The sequence below is a fragment of the Lissotriton vulgaris genome, chromosome 12 (assembly GCF_964263255.1).
Source record: "Lissotriton vulgaris chromosome 12, aLisVul1.2, whole genome shotgun sequence".
NCBI classification, from domain to species: domain Eukaryota; kingdom Metazoa; phylum Chordata; class Amphibia; order Caudata; family Salamandridae; genus Lissotriton; species Lissotriton vulgaris.
This window is the reverse complement of record NC_141700.1, coordinates 608,938,741-608,956,902: the sequence shown is the minus strand read 5'-3', so window position 1 is coordinate 608,956,902 and position 18,162 is coordinate 608,938,741. Positions and strand designations below refer to the sequence as shown.

General features: G+C 47.8%; 1 protein-coding gene across 2 annotated transcripts in view; it reads right to left on the bottom strand.

Annotated features, from left to right (window-relative positions):
- Positions 1 to 18,162, bottom strand: part of DHX38 (DEAH-box helicase 38) — a 1,070,683-nt gene that overhangs the window by 818,675 nt on the left and 233,846 nt on the right. For both annotated transcript variants that reach the window (XM_086945550.1, XM_086945552.1), the window contains exon 5: positions 6,630 to 6,795. In XM_086945550.1, coding sequence (XP_086801676.1) covers positions 6,630 to 6,795 — 166 coding nt within the window. The remainder of the gene's footprint in view (positions 1 to 6,629; positions 6,796 to 18,162) is intronic.

The following is an 18,162-nucleotide window of genomic DNA, read 5'->3' as shown; positions in this document are numbered from 1 at the left end:
AAAACTGCAAAATTATTTTTACAAGCGCGCAGGTATTTAAATGTCTTCGTATTTTTGTATTGCAGAAGTATTTAAAAAGTACATCATTCTTTAAATAGATCGGTAGCATTAGTTAAAACACGGTGCAAAATTCTGTACATGAGGGCTGAATTATATTAATAACCGTGTAGAATTACTTGTATAGCTTACAATAAAATGATCTTGCGTTTATACTGGCAACGGCATGATTCATTTGTGTTTAATCGTACCTGATTTGAGATTCGACAGACAGATTTTTTTTTTAAACACGCATGGAACTTTTGAACGGAGCGAGGCGCCCCCTCCCAGCCCCGATCACCCCCAGGTCCTCTGTGCATTTAAGGTGCCTGCCTGAATTCGTGCACGCGTCGGAGCGCTGCAAGTCTCAGTGAGGAGTGCGGCCGCGACAGAAAGCGCCGTCACTTCTACTCTTCAGAAGTAGTTGTCGTATTTAGAAAGCCTCTCTCTAATCCAGGCCTGAGACCCATGACTTTGGAGCCCTTGTGTCTGATTTTTAGCTTCAAGGGTCACTTGCTGCGCCGAGTGAAAGGTGAAAGGACGCAGTAGACCCTGTTTTCGAAACTGCAGCCCTTTCAAGAGGAGCCTCTGAGTGGGCTGTAGTGGACCCAAGCCCCTTACACCTCTTTCTGAAGAGGCCATCCACGAATGATGATGCAGATGACGTCATCAAACAGAGGAACATAGTAGAAAGTCTGTTGCTGATGGTGAGAACTCGCGGCCCCTTTAAGGTCCAGTACCTTGTGACACACTTACCATGAAATATGAGATGTGGCACACTGGTCAGCACGGCTGCTGACCCACTGAGGTGTTTCCACGGACCCTGAAGAGTGACGCAACGTGTAACGGAAACCGAGAATAAGAACAGAACTCGGATGCCCCAAATACAATTTTATATAGGTCAATTGCATCATAATACCAACGCACGGTTTGCATATTGGCCTTTAATCGTGTAATATGCCGCATAATTGTGTTAACCTGCCGGATAATGTGGTCATCTAGTGGTGCCATATGATTTTAGTGGCCCTGTTTGAAATGGAGGCACTGACTGGCACGTGAAGTCTGGGGTCTGGGAGTCAGTGCCCGTATATTCACCCAACTTACTTCACACTTCTCGGCTCGACGAGGGGTTGTGGGAGCGAGAAGGGGTGGAGGTGGGGGGAGTAGAGCGCACCCCCACAGCACAGGCCCTACTGGGGAGGGAGGGGCCCGGTTCCTCTCCCGCGCACTGCAGGAATGAGACTTGTCCCACAAGCACGCCTCCCCCCCCACCCCCTCCCAGACAGCACCCCCTGGGCCCAGCGACACCTGGGTGCAAATGACCCGCATTCACAAAGGAAGGGCGGGCCGGGGTTTGCTCAAGGGTATGTGAAGGGTAGGCGAGATCCCTTGTTCCCAGGGCTCTGCTTACAGTTTAAGGGCCCATAAACCTTTCTAAGTAAACTGTGCCTGCTGCGCCCCGATCTCCCATCGCTGCCCCGGCGGGATTGTTAGAAAGTCCGGCCTCCCGCGCCGCTTCTCCGGGATGTTAAGCAATCTAGCGCCTCGCAGGCATGGCACCTTCCCAGTCCGGCATGGCGCTCCAGGGTCACGGCTGAGTGACACATGCGCTTGAGGATAAATCCAGAGCATCACTAGGTGAGCCGAGAACAGGCTATGGTAACATTCAATGTTCAATGTGGTGTTAAGCGACATGCGACACAGCAGGCAGTCACTCTCGAGCTTTCAAAGCAGCGCTTCTCTGGAATGATGTCGTGATAACGCTTCTGACGCTCAACGTGGCGCTTCTCTGGAATGATAAACAATGCGAAAGGTCGACATGCAGATGGGACAGCTATCCTTCGAGAGAGCAAGGTTGACGACGGGAGGACAGCGAGAGGGGGGGCCGGGGGGAACGGCGGAGGGGGGCGGGTTAACGGAAACACGAACCAAGTTAAAAACAAATTAGACAGCGGGAGGGGGGGCGGGAACGGGTAGACACTTACCTGCTCGGCAACATAAATCGCGCAGCCCACTCCTGCAAAAGGCAGGACGAGAATAAACAAAAAACGGCTTGAGAAAACAAAAAAAAAGAAACCACGCCCACCGAAGGAGGGTGGCGGCTCAATGCCGGACAAGATTCGGGGGCGTTCCTGGCTTTTGGCTGACGTAGCGTGACGTCGCCAAAAGCCAAAAATTCTCGGGAACGCCCCCGAATCTGGTCCGGCATTGACGGACAGAGCCCTCTCCCAATGGCTAGCCTCTATTTATGGAGCTAGCCAATGGGAGACTGGGGACGTTCCAGTCCCCACACACAGATGTCATTAAGTTTTTCCTAGCACATGCGTACTTCGTACGCATTGGCTAGGCAAAACCTAAAAACAGGGAAAGAGAAGTGTTCGCAGCTCCAATCAGCTAGGAAACAAGCATTTACAATGCAATGGTTTTGCCTTTGACAAAATTTGAGCTATTGGCATTGTAAATGTCAACATTTTCACCTATGTTTTTTTTTGTAAAACAGATAAACAAATGGCTTTGTCGTTTACTAGTAAATCGCTTTATGGTTACGAAATGTCAGACCTATTGCATTTGCACTTATACACACATAGGTATATGTACACAGAGCTATACACACACACACAGAGCTCCTCCTCTACACACATTGACAGGCTTTGTATACACAGCTACACACAAACAGCATCACTCAGCTCCTGGACACATCTGCACACATACACAGCTACAGACTCACACATACATATAGCATAATACACATATAGCATCACACACACATACACAGCATGACTTAGCTCTTGCACACATAGCTGCACACATACACAGGTACGCACAGTCCGTCAGTCTGCACAGTCAGCCTGCACTCCCAGCCTGCACTCACAGCCTGCACTCACAGCCTGCACTCACAGCCTGCACTCAGTCTCACAGGCACGAAAACGGAGGCACAAGCAGGCAACAGGGAGACACGAAAACGGAGGCACAAGCAGGCAACAGGGAGACACGAAAACAGAGGAACAAGCAGGCAACAGGGAGGCACGAATTGTAACTTTAAATAAAAGCAACCTTTCTCACCGATGTGTCTGTGTGTATTTATTTATTTAATTCTATGTCCGTGTGTCTCTGGCATCTGTTGGTTGTGTCTACCCTTTCACACTGCACAGTCGAGTGGGATCACCGACTGACTGCTCAATTTAAACCAATGTCTGCAATTACCCCCCCCCCGCCGCCCTTAGAACAACAGTGCGCTCTAAACTGGCTTCTCGAATGCCACTGTCCCAAAAGCAACACCTCTCTACTACTCTGTCGTCCTCACACACTACAGACTCACACTCAAGGAGCCACACTGTGGTGTACACGCATTGTGGGTGTTTTGAATCGGTCTTGGGGCTTAACAAACCCCATGCAAATTCCTTGTTGCATAACCGGTGGACTAATGCAGTGATGCCCCGCTGCAGAAGGAGGCCAGGGGCACCTGACGCTCCCTATCTCACAGAAGTTCATAGACTTTGGGCTTATCGGGACCCCTTAAGGGACTGCGTTCTGCCCCGGGCATTACACGTGCCACAAATACTCTGAGCCCCTGGCTAGCACTTGGTATTAAGAAACCGCTATAATTGTGGTGCGCCGGTCCTTTAACACCCGAGCCTGGTGCCACTGCACTGGCTGTACTGACAATAGCCACACCCTTGCCGCCACCACCACAACACCTGTGCTCCCTCTGGCCTACGCGTGGTCTATGGACTCCCCAGCCAGGAGAAAGCCCCGCCCCCTGAGCTCTCAAGGGGAGGGGCCGGTACTGACAGGCCAGTGACAGAGCGAGTTGCCAGTTGCTCAGTGCTAACATTAACCCTTTCACCCCGACCCTACCCGTCACTGATGGCAAACAGGAGCCTCGGCAGGTCTTCCCATCTGTCCTCGGCGGACAGGCTCCTCACAGGAGGCGCTGAGCCGTGCATTCCTGAGGAGGGACGCACCTCTCAAAGGCTGTCTGCAGAAGAGAGCTGTAGCTCTTCCTGTAGCCTTGAGCCCTGCATTCCCTAGGAGAGATGCTCCTCTCAAAGTCTGTCTGCATAACAGATTTGCACCTCTTCCTTCCCATCTTTAGGAAAATGCAGACCCAGAGCTAACCACGTGTAGGTGTGTCTTGAGATCCCATCTGTCCCTTCCCAGCAGGCTGTTTACCAGTGTCCCCGTTGTTCTGTTAAGTATGAATATACAATCTTTTAGTGGTTTCTGTAAATTCTTTTCACAAAAGCTCGGTCTCGCTCCCAGTGGCGCCTACCAAATAATTGAGCCAGGCGGTCTCTTTAGCAGGCTCCCGTCTCCCCCAGCCTGCGCTCTTTCTGTAAATGAATGGCTGCTTCTGTGCCTCATGCATTGTCTAGTACAGGGGCCTTCCAACAAGACATCAGTCATCCTCTCCTGTGATCCAACATTGATTTTTGGTTTCAAGTATCCTTTGTTCAGAGGTATGAGGGACACTGCCTCTCGTCTAGTAGAAACTAACTTGAACAAATAAAACATTTATTTTTGATTCTGAGAGGCCCAGACCTATAGAAGGCCTGCTTGGCTCCTCTGCAGTGATGGTTTCATGGCAGGTTGTAAGGAGCACCGTTAGGCACCGGCTGATAAAGAGTTAACCCCATTCCTCCCCAGTGTTTCATGTTTTTTTTCTTTCTAGCCCAGGCAATGACAGCATTGTCTGATGGCGCTCTGGGAGGAGACGGAGAGAGAGCGCCTTGCAAAAGCCTCGAGGGATGCTCTACACATTGCACATTTACAAAATAACATACAAAACATAAACCAGCACATAAGTATGTGCGCTCCACACACGTCACGCACCTATCCCGGCCACAGAGGGCTCTGAGCGCGGCTGTAAGACATGGTTCTGAACTAAAAATTAAACAAAGCGTTCACGCGCACTGCCCACAAATCACGGCTTGGTTATGTCACGCGCGTTTAATATAAAGCTGCAATAAAATATATTTTAAAAAATTAAATTGAAGTTGCTGCATAGACAAAAGCAGGTCGAGAGCAGTCATCCCGGATTCGTTATGTCTGCGCGGAGGCTCAAGGACGCCATGCATGCTCGTGGCATATAGCGCTTCAATGAAAGCATACATTCCCCCCAGGAAAGCCCTTCATGGCCAAAATGCAATTTAAAGGCGCTGCTGGGACACGGGGAGACGTGTCTGTCGAGTGTGTTGTTCGCATGTGTCCTGCAGCTGCCGTGACTCATACTGCATATAATGCAGGCTGTGGGTCTCCGGGGGTGCGGGAACGGGAGCCGAGGCAGCGGTAGGGGGGCGGACAGCTCTCAGGGGCAGACACGTTACATACTGCCGAGGGGTCTCAATTTCTGTCTCATAGTTTCCTTTTACACGTTAAAATCACGACACGGCCCTGTACCATCTGACAAGCAATCCGTGGGCGTCTGTAAACCAGCCTAAAATGAGTATGCAGAGACTTTCTGGAGCTCCAGCAACTTATCTCACGGGGTGATAGAGTGGCAGAGGGGTGACCCAGCACTTGAAGCGTGTCAATGTGCAATTAACCATCGAGCCGCACGTTGGGCTGTCTTTACCTAAAATTCGTCATCGCCGACTTTACAACAGAACTTCTTTTACTTTGAAACCATACTCACTGTCTTTATTTTAAGCACATTTACCCTCAACCTGTCTTCACGGTCTATAATTTTAAGTCGGCAAAATCAAGAACACAGAACGAAGCTGCGGCCAATCGCAGGGCGGCTCCAGCGATGACGCGACGGCTCAAGAACCAATCCTAGCGCGGCGGCACTGAGGGGGCTCGACCGCCTCAGCCAATGGGAGGGCAGCTCCTTCGTTCTTGCTCATGATGCGGCGGCTCGAGAACCAATCCTAGCGCGGCGGCACTGAGGGGGCTCATCCCACCAATAGGCAGGAAGGCAGGAACACCGGCAATGCCGGACCAGATTCGGGGGCGTTCTCGGCTTTTGGCTGACGTAGCGTGACGTCGCCAAAAGCCAAAAATTCTCGGGAACGCCCCCGAATCTGGTCCGAGATTGACGGACGCCCCCTCCTCCCAATGGCTAGTCTCCATTTATGGAGCTAGCCAATGGGAGGAGGGGGCGTAGACCCAACTCCAAACACAGCTCATAAGATTTTTTCCTAGCGCATGCGTACTTCGTACGCATGCATCGCTAGTCAAAACCTAAAAATGGCTGAGAAGCAAATTCTAGTACAAAGAATACTTTCTGTTGCATGTTATTGCATTCCGCAAGTTTAGTTTCATGCTGCAATGCGGTCCTACAGGTTACTGAGTTCAACAGAAATAATTTAGAAAACATTTAGCAGGTTAAAGCAAATTAGGTTAAGCTTGATTTACATATAGATAAGTTGATATTCGGATAAAGTATTACAGAATGGCCAGATGCACACAGGAATATTTTATGTTTACGACTCTCAGTGAAGATCTTACGCTGAAGAAATAAGGAGTGACTGACTTCCGGGGCAAGAGCAAACTGAATGGTGGTAGTAAGAATGATTGCTAGCTGCAGACATCCCAGGGAAATCATCACATTACATGGGCAGATTCAGCCATGTGGTGGTCATCATACCTACCTTTCTCTATCCCTCCGTTCACTGTCACGCACAGAAGACCCCTTATGGTTGCGATCAGAGTCTCGATTAGAAGGAGTGGGCGAAGGAGACTCCCATTGGGAGCGTCTAGAGCTTCCATAGCCACTGTCATCTTCTTCCCAGCTAGAACGTGATGGAGTTGGTGCATCTAAAAGAAAGACATTTTAAACAATTTTTAAAAAATCACACCTCAAGGAATCTTGATAATCAGGCATGCAAAGGTCACAAAAGTACATGTGCTTTGTTGGATAAATATTACATACAGAATACACTAAAATCTGTACTGTTTTGTAATGATTAAAGAACATAAAATGAGAAGAGTCTTTCAATCCAGGAAGTGGAGGTTTCCCTTTAGTACTAACACTCATATTTGGGAAGGGTTAATTTGAGAACATTGTCCCTGTTTGTTATATAAACAAGGGAGGGACTATTTTGAATACAATTTATTAATCTGTCCAAACTTGGAGTGCAATCGTAGGTTGTTCTCATTAATGTTGGTCAATAAGTTTAGGAAAGTGCCCTTTTTAGGTCTCACCTACGCAACGCGCATGCGCTGCTTAGGCAAAAAGACCTTTTGCAATTGATTCTGTTTTTCAGTCAAAAACGTGCACGCATTGCACTGCTTTGAATGCAACGTGTGCACGTTTGGCGATGCCCTTGTGGGAGCGAGTTTTCAAAATCATCTGTTTGTAATTAATATATGGTTCCTCATCGCTCCCGCAAGGGAAACAGCCGCAGGCCCCCTCCTCTCTCCCCTCCCCCCTGCCCCTGCTGCCTCTTTCAGCACGAGGCGTGCGCTGGTTCTTTTTTGGATCCATTTCACAGGGAAGCAACTAAATGGTGGTTGCTAGGATGGAGCACAGTAGGGCACCCATCGGCATGAATCAGTCCACTGTATTTCTTTAATTGCATATGCATTTCAAGCACAGCGGACAGCAGTTATCCAATTCACTCGTAAAACTGCACAGATTAAAATGGATTATGTTAAAAGCGTTAAATGACCGTAACGACCAAAAAAGTACACAAAATATAAGCAAATTTTTAGTTTGTTAAACTATTTAAACACTAACATGATATGGCATGACGCATGTGAGTAGGCCAAAACGAGTGAAGGGAATTGGAATGGGGGTGCTAGATGTTCAAATACAACAAGAATAGTGGTGCATTTGAAATAAATACAACCCAATCAGAGTAAAAAGATATGGCGCAGTGGAAAAGGAGACAGGTTTAGGATAGATGCGAGGTGGTCACTTCCCAGTCTAACAAAGCTTTAGGGAACCTGGGTCCCCCCAAAACTCAGACCACCGCGCTCCAAGGACAACTGCAAGTATCAGTATAAATTGTTTTTTGTTTTTTTTACTCTGACCCTTTTTAAGGTCGCAGTTTGCAGATAAATCGCATGAAAAGCAAGGAATGTCCACCATTAATGTGTACAATTGTAGATAGAAAAGAAGACAGCCATCTTTGTTAATTAACAACAGGCACAAATCGTAGCTTTCAATGGAAACACGCAGTAGATTGGCGCACAGAAAGCACTACGTCTGTAGGTAGTCTAGTACAGTCTTAGGACGTGCTCAGAAGTAGCAATAAAGATAAATCACAAACCACTTGGCTTCTCTTGTTTGAAAACCATTCTGTGGTGTTTACTCACTCTCCTATCACAACAGTCAGACTGGGGTAGAAAATTACCAAGGCTCAAAATACGAGTGTACTCCATTAGCGAATCAGATAGCTAACAAATAGGGGGGCCCTATTAGCAAACTGGACCAGTGTTAAACTTGTAAAGATAAGCTGTTGTAGGTGTTTCGCAACGTATGGATAGACTGCATGCTTACTTGACAAACAACCATAAAACGGCCCATACACTGGCCAATCAGACCAGCCCCCCTAACACTGCCAGACTGCTCTATAGTCCTGCCTTACCCTGCTATCACGAACATATCACCTGATAAATATGTCCAGATAACAAACAGCCTGGATATCAGAATGTGTTTAGTAATTTAGAGCGGTTATGAAAACAAGCATTAATCCTGAAAGTTAAAGGAGACCTAAGAAATGCCGCCTGGGTCCATGACAATGGTTTCAACATGCCCATCTCTGCAGACGCCAGGGAATAGCAAGCATTGGCATAGCCAATAGCTCTTGCCTTTGGGACCTTATAAGTGTTTAGTTATCTAGCACAATATGATTGGTGCAACAACATCAAGTGTTGCATGGCTAAACACTTATAAGGTCCCAAAGGTGAGACCTATTGGCTATGCCAGTGCTTGTTTGACAAGGTCACGCCCACTTTTTGCTAGGTATCTGATGTAATTTTGACAGAAGTGCACTGGATTTCTGCTATCCAGGTCTCCAGTGCCGGATCTTTCCCTAAAACTGTTCAATTGTTGCCCCAATTGGCAATACCTTTAGAACCCCCTGTAAGTTCAGAATAAATGGTACCCTTGTTACCGAGGGCATGGGTACTAAAGAGGGTCCCAAAGGCCTGCAGCATGTATTGTGCCACCCTAAGGGACCCTTAGCATCAACACGCAAACTGCCCCTGCAGGCTGAGTGCCATGGTGCAGAGAAATGTGAAGACACAACATGGCACATCTCATGTGTACCATGCCTGCAGGCAGTATAGGTAAGCCGCACTTACAGCAGGTCTTACAGCCCTAAAACAGGGTGCACTATACTACGTATGTGGAGATATCGCCATGAGAAGATCGAATATGCTACTTACCAGTATGCATCTGTTCTTGGCATGTAGGGCTGCTGACATTCATATCTGTGCATAGATCGCCGCCTAGTGTTGGGTCCGGATGATTGCACATTGTTGTCCTGGAAGAGTCTTCGAAGTATCACGAGATAGGTGGCTCCTCCTCTGGACTACAGTGCGCATGGGCATCCCCTCCATCCTTAGATTCTTTTTCGCCTTTGTGGCAGAGATGGAGTGTAATACAGTGAGTGATGTCCATGCTACATAGTAATTCTGAATGCTACAGCTGCTACAGGCGCCGGGGAGGAGGGTGGGCGATATGAATGTCAGCAGCCCTACATGCCAAGAACAGATGCATACTGGTAAGTAGCATATTCGGTTCGAGGCATGTGGGCTGCTGAATTCATATCTGTACATAGATTACATAGCAGTCCCTCCAGTTAGCGGCGGCTGCCCGTGCCAGCTGCAGCAGTCTGAAAAAGAGTTTTGAGAACAGCCTGTCCTACAGCTGCCTGCTGTTTAGAATGCACATCTACGCAGTAGTGTTTCGTAAATGTATGTGTGGTGGACCATGTGGCTGCCTTACATATCTCTTCTAAAGGAATATTCCCCAGGAAAGCCATGGACGCTCCTAATTTACGTGTGGAGTGTGCTCTTGGTGGAATGGTTAGTGTGCATTTAGCCTTAGCATAGAAAATCTGTCTACACTTAACGATCCACCTGGCTATCCCTGCTTTGGAAATGGGGTTGCCTTTGTGTTGTGGAGAAAATGCAACAAAAAGCTGTTTTGTTTTTTCTGAAATCCTTTGTTCTGTCTATATAGTACATAAGAACCATTTTGACATCTAATGTGTGTAGGGATCTCTCTGCGACATTTTCTGGATTAGGAAAGAAAACTGGCAGTTCTATGGTCTGGTTCATGTGGAACTGCGAAATCACCTTAAGCATGAATGTAGGGTTGGTGCGTAGTACAACTCTATTTGCGTGGACTTGTATGAACGGCTCTTGAATGGTTAGGGCCTGGAGTTCACTAACTCTTCGTAGTGAGGTAATGGCTACTAGGAAAGCCACTTTCCAGGTTAGAAACTGAATCTCACAAGAGTGTAGAGGTTCGAAAGGTGGTCCCATCAGTCTGGTGAGGACCACATTGAGGTTCCAGACTGGTGAAGGTGGGTGTCTGGGAGGGATCACTCTTTTGAATCCTTCCAGAAAAGCCTTAATGGCAGGCACTCTGAATAGTGAGAGGTGCTGCCTGTTTTGAAGATAAGCTGCTATTGCGGATAAATGTATACGAATGGAACTGTACGCCAGATTACATCGGTATAAGTGCAACAAATAACAGATAATGTTTTGAATAGATGCATCCAGTGGGTTAATTTCATTGTTGTTACAATATATGACAAACCTTTTCCATTTATCCGCATAGCATGCTCTGGTTGTGGGCCGTCTTGCCTCCTTGATGATATTCATACATTCTGGCGGCAAGTTGAGGTAGCCAAATTCTAAGACTTCAGGAGCCAGATCGCCAGGTTGAGCTGTTGCGGATCTGGATACTGAATGTCGCCATGGCTCTGCGTCAAAAGCCTGGGTGTGAGGTGCAGCCTTTGATGCGGTACCACGGATAGTTCTAGAAACGTGGTGTACCATGGTTGGCGTGTCCACATTGGAGCAACCAGGATGAGTGTCATCGAGTGTTGCCTCAGTTTGCGTGCCACTAGCGGTATTAGAGGCGCTGGGGGAAAAGCGTACGCTAATTTGCCTGACCAGTTCATCCATATCGCATTGCCCTGCGACTGTGGATGTGGGAACCTGCTGGCGAAGCTTTGGCATTTTGCGTTTTCCCTTGTGGCGAACAGGTCTATCTGTGGATGACCCCACTGCTGGAAGTACGGTTGGAGTACTGATGGGTGTATCTCCCACTCATGCATCTGGTGGCTGTGCCTGCTGAGTAGATCTGCCATCTGGTTGTCTTTGCCCGGGAGGTGTTCCGCCATGAGGAAGATGTTCCTTCGAATGGCTCACTTCCACATGCTCTGAGCCAGATGAGACAACTGTGGAGAGTGTGTTCCTGCCTGCTTTTGTATGTAGTACATGGCAGTCATGTTGTCCGTCCGGATCAACACGACTTTGTTGCACAAGTGTACTTTGAAAGCCTTCATTGCCATGAATATTGCCATCTATTCCAGAAGGTTGATGTGCATCCTCTTTTGCTGTGCTGTCCATAGTCCCTGCACCGTGTAATGGAGTACATGAGCTCCCCATCCTTGGAGAGAAGCGTCCGTTGTCAGTATTATTTGTGGTACAGGCTCTTGGAACGGTCGGCCCTTGCAAAGGTTTCGTGGGTTCCACCAATGCAGAGAGTTGTATGCCCGACCGTTCACCAACACTAGGTCTTTCCATTGTCCTTGAGCCTGATTCCACTGACGTGCTAAGCACTCCTGAAGCGGGCGCATATGTAGTCTCGCGTGCGGGACTATGAAGATGCAGGGGGGCCATCATGCCTATCAACTGCATGAACACTCTTGCTGGAAGTGAGTGTTGGGGTCTGAACTTCTGTATCAGCAATTGCATGCTGTTTATCCTCGCTGAATTTGGCTGAGCTTTGGCTGCCAGAGTGTTTATTGTCGCGCCCAGGTACTGTCGCACGTGGGCGGCTGAAGATGTGACTGGATAATTCAGCGAGAATCCCAGACTGTGAAGAAGATGAATGGTGTGGGACATGTGGCTGGCACACTGCTGGGCCGTCTTTGCTTGATAAGCCAGTCGTCCAGATAAGGGTAGACATGTATGTGCTGTCTCCTTAGGTGTGCTGCTACTGTCGCCAGGCACTTTGTGAACACCCTGGGTGCCGTCGTTACTCCGAAAGGGAGGACTTTGAACTGATAATGTTGATTTAGAATAGTGAACCTCTGAGATACTGTCTGTGTGATGGGTGTATGGGTATATGGAAATACGCATCTTTTAGATTCAGAGTCGCGAGGAAGTCTCCCTGACTGAGTAACGGTAGAACCTGCTGTAAAGTAAGCATATGAAAATGCTCTGACAGAATGTAGCTGTTTAGAGGCCTGAGGTCCAGTATGGGTCCTAGAGACCCGTCCTTTTTGGGTATTAAGAATTACAGAGAGTACACCCCTGAGCCTTGGTCTTCTACAGGCACGAGCTCTATGGCCCCTTTTTGCAGCATGCTGACGTCGTCCTGCTGCAATAAGTGTAAGTGCTCTGCGGACATAGGACGGTGTCTTGGTGGTATGTTGGGTGGAGTGGATGTTAATTCCAGACAATACCCGTACTGGACAATGTCTCTCACCCACCTGTCTGTGGTGATGGGTTTCCAGACTGGCAGGAACCGTTGTAGTCTCCCCCCGACAGGTGTTAAGTGGTCGGGGGCAGTGACAGGGCGTCACTGTTTGTTATTGGCAGAGGATTTGGAATTGTTGTTTCCTCTTCCTCTGCCCTTGATGTTGTTTCCACGATATCCACCCCTGTTGTTTTTATTGTAGGTGGATTGTGTACCTCCTTTATTGTACTGTGTCTGCTGTGTGGATTGGCCTCTTGAAGGTCCTCTAGTATTGGAGCGACGAAAGGAGCCACCCCGAAACTGCTGTGACTGCAGAGCCCCCATAGACTTTGCAGTTTCTGTGTCTTTTTTAATTTTTTCAAGGGTGGTGTCAACCTCCGGTCCAAATAAGTAGTCCGGATTAACTGGCTGATTGAGGATAGAAGTTTGTATTTCTGGCTTGAATCCCGAGATTCTTAACCAGGCATGTCTCCTTAACATGACACTAGTGTTAATGGCCCTGGCTGCAGTGTCAGCTGCGTCTAGCGCGCACTTGATTGAAGCATTGGTTATAAGCTTTCCTTCTTGGATTAGTAGTTCTGCACCCTCCTTGTACTGATCTGGTAGGTGTTGCAACAGTGTCTCAAGGGTATCATAATGGGACCTGTCATATATGGCTAAGAGTGCCTGAGTGTTGGCAATGTGCCAGATGTTGGCTGCCTGCGCTGCCACCCTTTTTCCTGAAGTTTCCAGTACTTTCGACTCCTTGTCAGGAGAAGGAGCATCACCTGTAGTCTGGGAGTTTGCCCTCTTACGTGCATTAGAAACAACTAATGAGTCCAATGGCAACTGTCCTCTTATATAAGTAGGGTCCACAGGTGCCGGTCTATATTTCTTTTCAATTCTTGGGTTTAATACCCTGGCCCTGATGGTTTCCCTAAAAATGTCACCAGCATGCTTAAGGACCCCTTTTAGCATGGGCAGGGTCTTGACTGTTCTTTCTGAAGTGGAAAAGGAGTCGATCAGAAAGTCTTCCTCCACAGGGTCAGCATGTAGTTGCACGTCATGGTTACTTGCCGCTCTTTCAATAAGGGCGTTAAAGGCAGTAGTGTCCTCAGTGGGAGATGTTTTAACACTGTATACCTGTGTGTCAGGGGCAGTGTGCGGATCTTTTGGGTCAGCTGGGTCTGCCCATGGTTGGTTTTGATCATCGGGATCAGTGTCCACATGATAAATGTCATCCTCATTTTCGTCATCCCCTGCATCCACATGTGGGTGAAAAAGTCTGAGGTTCTTGACCATAGGATTGGAGAGGTTCCACAAGAACTGGCGATGTTGTTGAATCCCTCTTCTTTTTTATGGGAATCCTATATGACTCCATGGGTGTTTCTGGTAAGATCTTCCTTTTATATATGGACAGTCTACCAGTTTCCGAGTCGATGAACTGCCTGGACTCCTGTTCTTCAGGCTCCTCTGTAGCCTCCACTTCCATCAACACTTTTTTGATGGCTCCGATACCTTTCTTTGGTTCGAACATCTTCGGACGCACCGTCGGTGGCAACCCGAATTTGAGTGGTGTAGACGCGGGCTGAACGTTTCCGACCAGCTTTGGTGTTGGGGCCTTCTTCGGCCCGACTGCTGTAGCCTTATTCTTGATGCGTTGGAGTGACTCCGACACCTCTTTGGCTATGAATGGGCTCGGTTGCGTCGACTCGACAGGGTCCTTGGAGCCAGTCTTTGTCTTGTCCGCAGGCCTCGACCGAGGATCGAACCCTTCTTTTGGTTCGGGTCTTTTGTGTGTGTCGACTCCCTTCGGTGTCGGCTTAGTCGGTTCGACAGCCTTGACTTTGGCCTTCGGTGCCCCAACCTTTGACTCGATGACCTTCTTGAGCTTCTCGGTATCGACGGCCTTTTTCTGTTTCTTCGGCTCCGAGGCGTTTGAGGCCTTGGAGCCGACCAGAGTTAGCTTCACTTTCGGTTTCGGTTTTGGCAGTGACGCTTTTGGTTTCGATGTCTTTGTATCGACCGATGGCGGTTTCGAAACCGATGGCTCTTTATATATGTTCGAAGCCGGGCCTTTATGCGGGGCTGTTGAACGAGTCTGTAGATCTCGGGTAAAGCTTTGTGGCGATCCCTCGACCTGAGCCTTAGTGAGCGCTTCATCGTCGGCCCCCGTATAACCGGTTGGGCCTAGCTCCTCGCCTGAGCTATCTTCTACGGCCCGAGGGCCTCTGCGTCGTCTCCTACCTCCTCGACGACGTGTTTGTCCTATTCTAATACCTCTTCGTCTTCAGCATCAAACTCAGAGTCATGGCCCGAAGCCGGATCAGAGTGTTCTTCTTCATCCTCCAGATCAACGACCTCTTTGTCTTCGGTCCCGAAGATGTTTTCTGGAACAGGCGCTGATCTCTGCGACTCCAATCGAGCCGCGCGTCGAATCCGAAGAGTTTTCTTCGACCTGAACCGGGCACAGGCCATACAGTTGGCTTCGTTGTGATCCGGGGACAGGCACTTGTTTCCACACCGGGTGGACATCGATGTGCGGGCATTTTGCATTAGAAAGTGGACACCTTTTAAATGGGCTTCTTTCCATCGTCTTTCGAAGATCGGGTCGAAAGTTGTAAGAAAACCCGTCTGATTCCTCGATGTCCTCTCGAAGCAAAGGTATCGGTACCGAACGAAACAATACCGACGTTGTTGAAAGCCTTTTGGCTTCGTAGAAAGTTTTCCTAACTTGAGCTAAGATAGTAACATCCGAACCCAATGGCGGAAAAAAACAATCTAAGGATGGAGGGGATGCCAATGCGCACTGTAGTCCAGAGGAGGAGCCCCCTATCTCGTGATACTTCGAAGACTCTTCCAGGACAACAATGTGCAATCATCCGGACCCAACACTAGGCGGCAATCTATGCACAGATATGAATTCAGCAGCCCACATGCCTCAAACATATCTCTGTAATGAACAAGTCGATTCTTAGATATTACAAGTGAACAGGGAAGAGAACATGTGGTGACCACTGGCGTTTGCAAGCTCCCCAGCTACATGATGTCTTCCCTGAAACTAGAGATGTTTGGTACCAAACATCTCATATTAATAAACCCACACTGATTTCAGTGATGCATTTATTAATACATGCACCAAGAGGGCACCTTAGAGACGCCCCCTAAAGCCCCAGCGACTACTAGTGTCCTGGCTGACTGGTGAAGATTAGCCTGTCACCACAATCCGGTTTCTGACCACCTGCAGGTGAGAGCCCGCTCACTCAGAGGGCAGAAACAATACCTGTTCCTGCCGGAGGTGTTGTCTCCTCCTCCAAGCAGGATGACTAACTGATCAGCATATTAAGGCAGGAGGCTTCGAAGGCCTCTGCCGCCATTGATCTGCTACCCAAGGCTTCCCCAGACAGGGGAATGGAATCCCATGCACCAGGCCCATTTGGCACCAGGACAGGCAGAAAAATTATCTGGTTGAGAGGCATGTCCCCCTCTCAGGATAGTTCCACCCCCAAGGTGGGCTACCCGATGTGAACACACATTTTAGAATTCCACCATCTTAGTTTTGGTGGAATGAGGCTCTCTGGGTCAGGGTCATACCCACTTCCCACCGGAAGTGGTCATATAGAGGGTGTAGATACCCTAAAGGTAAGTAGCCCACTGTAATCTACCCATCACTCCCCTTAACGCCCCTAAATTGAGTATTTAGGATGTACCCCTGATGCCAGGAAATTAAATTCAACGGATTCACTTTTTTCCAAACACTGAAAGTTTTACTTCTGCCATTGTCAAGAGTAAATTGTCAACCTCTCTGTGTGAGAAAAGATTAGATAAGAGCTGGCGGAAAAAAAAACTAAAACATACAATTTGATGGAGCTGCACAGACTCTAAGGGGTATTCCAACCCTGAAACTATTGCTTAACGCTATCTCTAGCCCCAGTATGTAGATCTGCGGAAAGGTGGCAAATTAAGGAAATTGCTGGATTTCAAACCCTACTATAATATGAGCCCTGGCATAACCAGAAAGGCTAATATCAGAGCTTTTATATAATAAGTTTGCTACCATGATTTGTCGCCGCACTACGTGTCTCCAAAGGGACAAGTGGATTTATGAAGCAACCTGTTCCATGGCCAAGTAGATATTTCATTAAATTCCACGCCCCTGAACTTGCTCTTCTTAACTAAAGCCATCGAAAGCCTGGTCCGCAAAGAAGTTCAGGCATATCAGTACACCAAGGTGAACCACCATACACCCAGGATGCACCTGAGACCGCAATGATGTTCTCTTATTCACATGCTGAAAAAGACAGAGGCAAGAATTATGATCCTTCAGACAGTAACACCACCTGACAGTGCACCAAACATTCCTACTTTAGCCAAGCTATGATGCACACTGGTACAAAATACATCATTCTTCAAAGATTGACAAGAAGAAAGCATTTTGGACCCACTACGGAATAATGCATCTTTGAGCGCTCTATACGGGCCGGTCCCCATGGGTGATGGCAAGCGCTTTGATACATCTCCAAATCTTTGTTCAACCCTGTTGCTAATTTCTGTTGTATGGGTTGTTCGATCTGTTGTGTTTAAATTAGCTAGTATTTCCAGGAAATTGTCCTGATGGTGTATTAGCACTATTGTTCTGTGCCCAGCAGACCCAGCACTCTGGAAGGACGAGCAATTCTGAATCTGTTCTTTTCCAAACCCAATTCTATAGCATTTTCAGGAAAGTGGCTCTGCACTATGGCAGATTTCCATACAGGACGGAGATTGTGACAGAATTCCTTAACGTAAGGCATGAGTCAGGCTGCACCGGATGCAGAGAGGATATGCAGTGGAGAACGCAACCACTTTCTAATGCACCCTATTTAATATGCTGAAAATGCTGCAATAGAGCACTTGGAGGCAAAAAGGAATGAATTGCAGGTTAATTAAAGTGAAGACTTAGCTGCACATTATGTCCGAAGGGGAGATTTCATTTCTATGGTTTTGTTTTTATTGGACTATGTGCTGCAAGTAGTCCTTGTCATCCGTAAGACAATGTTACGTTATACAGATATATGTATACAGCTTAGCTATCACTCAAAGCAGTCTCTTGTTGATGATGCTCTGTTGGAGAAGAGGAGCTAAATACATTACAAGTTTTTACTCTCAACAATGATACTATTTGTTAAAAGACACATTTTCTGAGATTTTATTAATTTTAGTTGTTTAGTAAGAGCCTGACTCTCAAGAAAACGACTGTTCCAAAGCAAGGCTCCACAGACTCAGAAGGCTCTCCCAACGCCATCTGAAATATGCGGGTGATGGGATGACGGGGGTAGCCTTATTGCCAGATCTAAGCAGTCTGCTGGGTATGTACTTTTTAAACTAGGTTGACGGGAAGCAGGTGCTTTCCCAGAGAAGATTCTATGGGTGAAGACACGGGACTTAAAGGAATCTGTTTTGTGATAAGAAACCAATACAGTATTGTGAGATTTTGAAAGAATGACTCAAACTGTTTCAAGTTGAAGACTACTCTCACTATGGAGTTCTGAATTTTT